We start from the raw sequence: 10,494 nt of genomic DNA, 5'->3' as shown, positions 1-10,494 counted from the left end.
CGTAATCCCTAAACGATTTTATTGGCTGTAGTTTTGTGCTACCCTGATGTAATGCAAAGCTGAAGTATATGGTCTTGCCGTAGGCCATCGCAAGGTTAATTGGGTAGTAGTAGTAGGTACACAATTGTTGTAGAGTGTTGTCTTTATTGAAAAATATAAATTCTGTTACGATTATCCTTGACTACTTGACGGATTTACCAAACCTCTGGGTTCGTATCGCTGGATTGTTTAATAAACGCTCAAGATCCAAATTACAGTACAATTACCTTTATTGTACAAAACACGCTTTACAATATTCGCTAATTCAGCAAAAGTTAACAATACTTGTTAAAGCAATTAAAACACTTTACAAAGCTTGCAAACACAACTGTAGCTTGCTGAATCGCCACTGACATGCGATGCGCCTGTAGCAGCGGCCTTATATACCTGCGCTCGACTCATGGCAACTCTAGAACGTAACTTTCAACTACACGTATATACATGAGAGTGGTCAACTAAGATTGTTCTATATCGAAAAAAATATATGTACCCCTATTTTTATTTTGAAATCAAATATATAGTTGTTTTTCTCCCCATATAAATACATGGAAAACTTTGAGCGACCTCTAAATATTTTAAAAATAAAAAGTAGGGGTATATTTTTTCGCTATGAACAATCTCTACGGCGTGAGACCATAAAAATTCCGACCTTACTTTTTTTATTATGTGATATTATGAGGGTTGCCAGATTTTTGTTCTCAAAGTTCGGTACTTTAGATTTTTTTTGCCCTATCAGTCAGAACCACCATGGGAGAGTAGGTGGATGTGTCTTTTCCATCAACCTCAAATTTTGGTCACCAAATCGTTACAATGTTGCCAGGCATAGGTAAGATGGGAGCTTATACCCCCGTAGCCAGATGGCCAAAAAGGCTTATATCTTTTATTCTACGTACGAAATCGTCTGGAAATCTCTCTCGACCGCTACAGAATATAGCGCTATCAGCTAATATGGACTCCAAACGAAAGCAATATCCTTTTAACTTTGAAGTAGACAAATAGGTTATTTCAGATCTTTCAGATTTTCAATTGAAATTAATATAATTTGGCAATAAATAGTTTTTGTAACTAACCCCCCTATTATGAATTCATACGATGCACGATAATACGCTTGTATTCTGTTGTTCTCTATTACGAATCGATGTTGTATGAAATCCGATAGTTAGCGTAGCTGATTTGTGCTAGTTTGCAAGTAAAAGTGAACAAAAACCACAGCCATTAACAACAATACACCTGTCGGGCATATGAAAACGTTAATACGAGAACTGATATCATACGATACGCTTGCAAGCGTTTATCGTCTATCGTATGAAAATTCATATTAGGGGTGTAAGTGACATTTTCCTTTAAGACAAATTTTAAGAAAAAAACTGGTTTCAAACTTTTTAAATAAAACTACAAATTAAAAAACGATCGCTTTAAGACTCATCGCTCGTCAAAGGTTAAATTTTTTTACAAAAATTTTAAATATCACAAGCAATATAAAAATAACTGTTTTTTAAATTAATTTTCTTGTTCGGTTGTAAGTAATTTCGGCCACAAAATTTAGTCAAATTACCCACGCAGAGCTTTGTTCTTTCGGCCTCTCGGCCATGGCGACTGCTGGAGCAGCGCGACAAAATTGATATATGTACATACATACTTATTCGTCTCCAAATGGAGCATGCGCAAGTGCTTTCTCAAGTTCGCAGAAATTGCAAGTTTTTTTGAGGCTTTCGCCTAGAATGAGCAAAATCTTCTCACTATCTTTCTACCTACTGTATTTCAATTGTCTTACAACTATCTTAGCCAGAATTGCCCTGTTATAATATTAATCTTGGCAATGACAGTTTCAGCCTAGATTGACCCAAATCACTCGGATCCAAGTTCAGATAATGAATTTGACAATTACTAATAAGTAAAAAAGTTATTAGAATTTATTTATGTATTCATACAAACTAAATATTGTTCACTTACAGTTATTTATATAGTACATGCGTGCATACATACATACATACTAGCAAACACATAAAAAGTCTTAAAGGCAAAATCTAAGAAAACAACTTACACGCTAAAAATCTAAAGCTACGATTTACCAAAAGCATTAAAAACATGAACTAGTCAAATACACTTTTCAATTAAAGCAGAATATGTTTCCAAAACTGACTCAATCATCTAACAATTCTTGCTTGACTGCATGACTGATGGCGGCTGGTGTTGATGACGCCGAGCCGTAATTGGTGGATGAAGTGGGCGCCGAGTTGTTTCGCAGTAAATTGGCGCTGGACCGCGTGAACGCGCCACGATGTGCATTGAGCGTCGACGCTGGCGACATTGACGAGGCTGCACTGGTCGTATTGGTGGTGGTGCGCACGGTGGACGATATGGAGGCGACATTCTTTGGCAACGCTGTCATAGCACTAGTGCTAGACGCCACCGCCGGACTCTGCAGCAGTGTGCTGAGGCGACGTATCATCGCCAGATCGGCCGCATTTATGGTGGGAGAACTAGAATTGAGGGTATTCAGCGGCGAGGCATAGCCAGAGGCGCTAGGCGATGAGGTAGGTGTCGGAGTAGGTGTGGGTGGTGGTGTGCGTCCTTTGTTGTTTGGTATATAGCCATTCGTGTAGGCGGCAGTGGCGTTGGCGACATAACCATTACTAAACGCTGTACCATTGCTGCTGGCATTAGAAACGTGACCGTTATAGCTATTATTGGCCTGCGACGAACGACGTGCTGAGCTACAGCTCGCTGTTGTGTTTTCGAAAATTTCACCAATCACTTCATAGATACGTTTCTTGAAAATTATCTTCTGACGAAAGTCCATTGCCTTCATTTCGGGCAGCAGACCTTGTAGAAACGCGGCGTCAAAGTCAGGATCGGGTGTGCAGAGTTCGCTGGGTTGGGGCTGTGTATCGGCAAAAAAAAACAAGTTTAATTTAAAATGAAAAAGTAATAAAAAGCTGCAAAAACTAACCTTTATATCGCGCTCCGGCTCCACTTCCGCGCACATCATTGTTTCAGCTGGGCGCAGTCGCTTCTTAAATGGATACAATGGCATTACAGGTACTGGTACTTCTGCCACAATGCGTTCCACCACTTCCATTGGTTCAACAGGGAGTGCAGGCGGTAACGGTAGCGGTAAAGGTAGCGGCAGCTGCTGCTGCTGCTGCTGTTGTTGTTGCGGTTGTTGTTGTTGTTGCAGTTGTGTAGGTACAGATTGTGTTTGCTGTTGGGATTGTAGTGGTTGTTGATGCTGCACCAGTGGCAGTGGTGAGTTTTGCGCTGGCAATGTATTCTCCCCACCATCTGCTTGCGCCTCTTGTGCCGACTGGCTCTGTGATGCTTGCTCTCCCTTGCCCGACATGGTAGCCTCATCTACACTACTACTCGGCGCACGTTCTTGCTGTGACTCATCCTCATCGGTGCGCTGCTCATCGTCCTCTTCTTCCTCCTGTGCCGCCATGGCAGCAAAGCCATCAAATGACTCCTCACCGATGGGCACTTCAATCATTTCGCTCTTCTCGTCAGCAGATGTGTAGTAGTTGGGGCGACGTGATACCGGTATACCGGGGGTGATGTGGCGCGCTAGAAACTGCAACTCTTCATGCAGATAATAGGGTTTGGTACGATTAGCACTGGACGGAACTTTGTTTACATTGATGGAGCGCGCAAAAGAGGTGCGTATATTGCGCCAGCGTTCCTTGCATGATGGTACTGAAAGAGAGAGTGGAGATGGAGATAATATTAGGCATATTTTAAGTAATTTATAGTTAAATGAATGAGTGATTAAATTAAAAGTTTTTGCTAATCATATTTAATACAGGATAGCGTTTGCTTCAATATTTCCTACTGTCGATATTCAGAATAAACTATCCCGTAGATATACTGTTCGATAAACCGATACCGCAGGCGGGCTCGCGCTCAGAGACCGAGTGTTTTCTTTTTTCTTGAAGTCTGCAACGAAATGCGCTTGNGGTAAAGGTAGCGGCAGCTGCTGCTGCTGCTGTTGTTGTTGTTGCGGTTGTTGTTGTTGTTGCAGTTGTGTAGGTACAGATTGTGTTTGCTGTTGGGATTGTAGTGGTTGTTGATGCTGCACCAGTGGCAGTGGTGAGTTTTGCGCTGGCAATGTATTCTCCCCACCATCTGCTTGCGCCTCTTGTGCCGACTGGCTCTGTGATGCTTGCTCTCCCTTGCCCGACATGGTAGCCTCATCTACACTACTACTCGGCGCACGTTCTTGCTGTGACTCATCCTCATCGGTGCGCTGCTCATCGTCCTCTTCTTCCTCCTGTGCCGCCATGGCAGCAAAGCCATCAAATGACTCCTCACCGATGGGCACTTCAATCATTTCGCTCTTCTCGTCAGCAGATGTGTAGTAGTTGGGGCGACGTGATACCGGTATACCGGGGGTGATGTGGCGCGCTAGAAACTGCAACTCTTCATGCAGATAATAGGGTTTGGTACGATTAGCACTGGACGGAACTTTGTTTACATTGATGGAGCGCGCAAAAGAGGTGCGTATATTGCGCCAGCGTTCCTTGCATGATGGTACTGAAAGAGAGAGTGGAGATGGAGATAATATTAGGCATATTTTAAGTAATTTATAGTTAAATGAATGAGTGATTAAATTAAAAGTTTTTGCTAATCATATTTAATACAGGATAGCGTTTGCTTCAATATTTCCTACTGTCGATATTCAGAATAAACTATCCCGTAGATATACTGTTCGATAAACCGATACCGCAGGCGGGCTCGCGCTCAGAGACCGAGTGTTTTCTTTTTTCTTGAAGTCTGCAACGAAATGCGCTTGGCCCATTTGTTCTGTTTATATATTTCATTACTGTTTGCTTACCGTTGTCTATGTGCGCACATGCACTCCGCATATGGCATACAAAGAAAACTATTGACGTCGCAGGCTGTTTCGAGCCCTCAATCATGTGCAGCAGCTTGGGGTCACGACAGAAAAAGAAGAGGCTTCGGTGGAGTCACCCAGTCAACTTATTCAGCAAAGAAAACATATATTTTGTCCTACTGTTGGAAACTCCAGCCTTCACGAGCACAAATCCGACGACATGAACATGATAGTTCGTATTACTAGACCAAAGGAACCAAATCGATCNACCCATTTCTTCTGTTTATATATTTCATTACTGTTAGTTTTTTTTTCACTCCGCAAACGGCATACGAAGAAAATTATTGCCGTCGCAGGCTGTTTTGAGCCCTCAATCATGTGCAGCAGCTTGGGGTCACTACAGAAAAATAAGAGGCTTCGGTGGAGTCACCCCAACTTATTCAGCAAAGAAAACATATATTTTGTCCTACTGTTGGAAACTCCAGCCTTCACGAGCACAAATCCGACGACATGAACATGATAGTTCGTATTACTAGACCANGAGAGAGTGGAGATGGAGATAATATTAGGCATATTTTAAGTAATTTATAGTTAAATGAATGAGTGATTAAATTAAAAGTTTTTGCTAATCATATTTAATACAGGATAGCGTTTGCTTCAATATTTCCTACTGTCGATATTCAGAATAAACTATCCCGTAGATATACTGTTCGATAAACCGATACCGCAGGCGGGCTCGCGCTCAGAGACCGAGTGTTTTCTTTTTTCTTGAAGTCTGCAACGAAATGCGCTTGGCCCATTTGTTCTGTTTATATATTTCATTACTGTTTGCTTACCGTTGTCTATGTGCGCACATGCACTCCGCATATGGCATACAAAGAAAACTATTGACGTCGCAGGCTGTTTCGAGCCCTCAATCATGTGCAGCAGCTTGGGGTCACGACAGAAAAAGAAGAGGCTTCGGTGGAGTCACCCAGTCAACTTATTCAGCAAAGAAAACATATATTTTGTCCTACTGTTGGAAACTCCAGCCTTCACGAGCACAAATCCGACGACATGAACATGATAGTTCGTATTACTAGACCAAAGGAACCAAATCGATCATGTTCTAGATATCTCTATGTGAGGAGAAAACATCAACTCGTTTCACTACCTTATTGTAGTTTAAGTCCGAATGCGCGTTTACGAAAAATGGAAAAAGGAAAGTCAGAAATCGTAAGTGCGAAAAGCTCAAGGGGAGGATGATAAGTAGATCTGGGGCTCTAATATACCAGCAGAAAATAACATAGCAATTAAATGGTTCAAGACTGAGGCTATTTCCTGCAGACGAAGACAGAAATGTGCTAACAGATGCCCAGAGGACGCTTGAAGTATGGAGGGAAATTTCCTCAATGCTTTTGAGAAGCGATGCTGATAGTGCGTCCGATGAAGAACCTAGCTTAGTCTTTAGGGACGAAGCTCACATCCCACCACCCGACCAAGACCACGATGTAGAAAACAAAGGTGGCATCCCTCCCGTACCGCTGTTGCGCTCTCAGCGAATTTGACAAAATCGCTATTTGTATGGCGTCATACTTGTGTAATTTGTTTACGTTTTTTCTTGAAAAAATTTCTCTTGCATTCTGGTTCGCCTTTTGACATTCCTCTCGCAACTGTACCAGTGTGTCGTGACGCAAATATTACTCTCAGAAAACCTCTCTGATGGGTGTAATCTGGTATTCTATCATTCTTGGCCCAGGACGCGGTCATAACCGAAATAATGAGGCTGTAAAACAACAAATATTTTACAGCTGAGGGCTTGTCATTCAGCTATTATACGTGAGCTGCGAGTCGATAAGGTGCATGCATCTACCTTTGTACACAGTACGGCCGGAAGAGCGCATTCCTTCTGACCGTAATTTAAGTGTGCTCTGCCCGGTCCTTTCGTATTCCTCAATTACCAAGTAAACATATTTCTAAACACCGCCCACAAAATCCTATTGAGCGTATTGTCTGGAAGGATGCTATCAGTATCACCTTCGACCTGGTAAATCCATCATAGAATAAGTATTAATTCTACACCTAACCTTGGAAAAGACCCTCGGATTCTATCGTGGCACGGCGATACCAAACAAGGTTCAGAAAAAATTTCCATTAGGAACGCACAATTTCTCACCTGTGCAAATGATATCACGGCCCTTCGTAGGCGCGTCCCCGGTCCTTTCTTTTCCAAGTTTAATGTGCAAGCAAAGCGAATAACTATAGGATCAAGTATCTTTTAATCTAACTAACAGAAAACAGCGCGGCAACCAAGTCCCTGTTTACAATTTCACTTCAGGAAAGAAATGCATGTGGATGTCTGTGTATTTACGAACCACCTTAACAGCGTCTATAACATCAGCCATGAAACTAATTCGGAAGTTCGATAGTCCAACATGCACTTGCTTGTAAATGTTTTTATACTCTGGTNGTATCAAGTATCTTTTCATCTAACTAACAGAAAACACACTAGAGCGCGGCAACCAAGTCCCGTTTACAATTTCACTTCAGGAAAGAAATGCATGTGGATGTCTGTGTATTTACGAACCACCTTAACAGCGTCTATAACATCAGCCATGAAACTAATTCGGAAGTTCGATAGTCCAACATGCACTTGCATGTAAATGTTTTTATACTCTGGTACTGGTACTCAAAATGTCACAAGTAACAGCCTAATTACAACGGAATCAATTGCAGAGTTACAGGTCTATTCTGCGGTGGTAACATAAATCTTGTAACCGGTAATTAAAGTGTCTGTCAATTTTTAAACCTTTTTCGCATTCTGTACTCTTTTGTAACCGGTAAATTTGGTTACCATCTCATAAGCTAGTAACAAAATATTGCCCCGTGAAATATGCAATACAGGAATTTCCACAAATCTTCATAGCTGAATTGCTGAATATTTTCACTGCATTACCAACGTACCTGGAATCGCGGTGACAAGAACTGGTAACATTTTTTGGTAATAAAATTTTCCGGTTACAAAATCATCGGTAACGTGCAGAATAGACCTGCTAGTAGAATCTTGTAACTAAAAAATTTATCAACCGGTGGACAGTTGTCTCACTCATCACCCGTTTCTATCTGTAGAATGCAGGTAACAGTATTATTAATAACCAAAAACACACGCAATAATAAGTCGCAATTAAAATGCCACATTCGTATTGCTGGCAGGTAGAGTCAACACACCCGCGAATACCAAACAAACAAAACACTCTCGCTGAGAGCCACTCAATACGGTATTTCCGCCGCAACGACGCTAAATAAATGTTGCCCCCGCTGCTAACCAAGCAAGTCGAAGTTGGCAATATTGCAACTTGAACGCGCGCTCACATTGCAGGCAAAAACAATAGCAGACTGTGAAGCAGACAAGAGCGCACATAAAATTCGGGACAGAAAAACAAACAAACGATGAGAGAGCGTTTGTGAGAGCAAAGCAAGAAGGAGAGCGCGCGCGAACAAATATTGAAAGAACAACTACAAAAACACCACCACCACCAGCAAATAAACATGACAACAGCGCCGCTGACGTTGATGGCGCAGCACCATGGCAATAACAATAAGAAAATGCGCACTTATAGCCAGCAATGGGGAATTGAGCAACAACAAAGCTACAACTGTGACGACAATGGCGATAGTAACATTTTGCTGGCGTGTTAAGCCGCGCGCAGGGTGAGCGAAGTGTTGAAGGTTGGTTGTATGTCTGGTTGCAAACGACACAAACAAGAGCCCCGTCTGGGTTGCCGTCGCAACGAATGCGCGCGCTCTCGACTACCAAAACAGCAGCAGCAATGTGCGCGCAACTGACGCAGTGAATAGCGACCGCGCTAGCCTACCAAGCAACGGAACAGCACAACAAAAAACAGCAATGCAGAAAAAACACGTCATGGCAGCTGCAAGTAGGCTGAAAAGGTTTTGCCTGACAACGGCCAGCTGGTGGTGGGGCGCAGTGAGCGCGCTACAGGCCGCGAGTGTGAATGTGTGTGGAAAAAAGTAGCAGTAGTAGTGGTGGTAGCGGTGTTAAGCAAGCGGACAATGGCGATTTACAAAAGTGTTGCTGTTGCTGACGTTGTTTTTGTTGTTCGAATTGCATTCAATTAAATGCGCTACCGTCCGTTTTTAGGTAGCGTTGATGCATTTTTAGGCATGCGCGTGTATGTGTTAATGTGTATGTACATACGTATGTAGCTACTTACTTGAGTCATCCATTTCCTTTGAAATCTTCACCCACGCCTTATCCACCACATCCTTTTTCAGGTAGTGCGGATGCGAGCGATCGTACATGCAGGGATGACGCTCGACTAGCCGACAGATTTTCGCGTTAATTTGATAATTATCCGGTTTGGAATCGTTGGATGTGGACAGCCTCATTTTGCTTTGGTAGTTTGATACTTTGCGCAGTTGTTGTTGTTGTTCTTCTTCAGCACACAATCACTTGCTATGCACGCGGCGCGCACACATACCACGAGGAAAAAACTAACAACTGTGACAAGCGCCGCTTTGAAAATCCTCTAAACGCAGTTTTTTGACAAGTTTCGAAAATCACTTTTATGTAAATCTCTTTCTAAACACTATCACTAGCCACAATTGTTGCACTTAGCTTTTTTAACTGTTCCTTTTCACTCGAAAAATGAACAAGCGCTAGCTGAGCGCATACCACGCGTACGTTCCGCCAAGCCGTTCGATATGACTGCGACGATGATGATGAAATCGCCTAACAGCAACCAACAATTTTATATAATAACAGCAATTTTAGCGCTGAGCAACATGCAATTGTAGTCAACGAATGTTGGCCCGAACGAACGATAACGAATGACGATAGCGGCGCACACGAACAACTCAGAGTTTGGCTATGATGAAGGCGGCGATGGCAAACCTCCTCGAAAAAGCGGGCAATATCTACAACGGCAGGCGAGCAATTGAATGTGAAACGCGTCGACCAGCTCAGCCAAGCCGGGCGCTGAGTTGTGTTGCGTCGTACGGGGCGGCAGCGATTGCTGGTTGCTGCCTGCAGGGTATGGAGTAGGGGTAGTACGCGACAGGCAGCAGTGAGAAGAGGAATAAGAGCGTGTTTGTGTGTAAACGTGCGCGCGTTCGTTGAAGTGTTTGTGTGCGCGCAAACAACAGCAACAGTGGTGCGAAAACTGAACGAAAGTCATACATACATACATATAAATAAATAGTATATCGTCAACGACAACCAACGTGCCGACGACGTTAGCAACGGCTTTAGGTTGGCGTGGTCAAAGCAATGACGCGATAGCGAGCACTCTACCAACCTACTCATACAAATGCATGGTTATTGCTCACACGCACATACACACACACGAGCGCGCGCGCGCGACCTACCAGCAAGTGCTCCCTGCTGCTGCTGTTGCTGCTGCTGATACTACTACTGCAGCTACCTGACGCATGCCAACTCAACGATAATGACTTTGGTGGCGGGGCTACGTCACTGGCGTTGCCGTTGTCGTTTGGCGCTGACGAGGCGGCTGAAAGCAAAAGCGACGCGCCGTCACAAATTGTGTCGCGTTGTCGATAAAGTCGAAGAGACGTTTGCGGCCAGCCGGGTGGAGGCAATGGCAACACTGTTGCTGTGGCAATAC

At 43.3% G+C, this 10,494-nt stretch overlaps 1 protein-coding gene and 1 long non-coding RNA gene across 2 annotated transcripts; both read right to left on the bottom strand.

Annotated features, from left to right (window-relative positions):
• Window positions 1-2,026: 2,026 nt before the first annotated feature.
• On the bottom strand, window positions 2,027-10,025 carry LOC108376642 (mediator of RNA polymerase II transcription subunit 15-like). Its single transcript, XM_017632867.1, has 3 exons — window positions 9,085-10,025; window positions 2,993-3,732; window positions 2,027-2,923 (listed from the first exon to the last, which is right to left on the bottom strand). The coding sequence occupies exons 1-3, from the start codon at window positions 9,257-9,259 to the stop codon at window positions 2,183-2,185; spliced, it is 1,656 nt and encodes a 551-aa protein (XP_017488356.1). The 5' UTR covers window positions 9,260-10,025; the 3' UTR covers window positions 2,027-2,182.
• On the bottom strand, window positions 4,501-8,001 carry LOC108376643 (uncharacterized). Its single transcript, XR_001849271.1, has 3 exons — window positions 7,937-8,001; window positions 7,228-7,293; window positions 4,501-4,569 (listed from the first exon to the last, which is right to left on the bottom strand). It is a non-coding gene; the product is annotated as an uncharacterized LOC108376643 (long non-coding RNA).
• Window positions 10,026-10,494: the final 469 nt, after the last annotated feature.

This window comes from Rhagoletis zephyria, unplaced genomic scaffold (assembly GCF_001687245.7).
Source record: "Rhagoletis zephyria isolate East Lansing unplaced genomic scaffold, Rhagoletis_zephyria_1.1 Rzeph_scaffold_10778, whole genome shotgun sequence".
Classification (NCBI taxonomy): domain Eukaryota; kingdom Metazoa; phylum Arthropoda; class Insecta; order Diptera; family Tephritidae; genus Rhagoletis; species Rhagoletis zephyria.
Note: the sequence above shows the minus strand (reverse complement) of the source record. Positions and strands in the feature narration are given on the sequence as shown.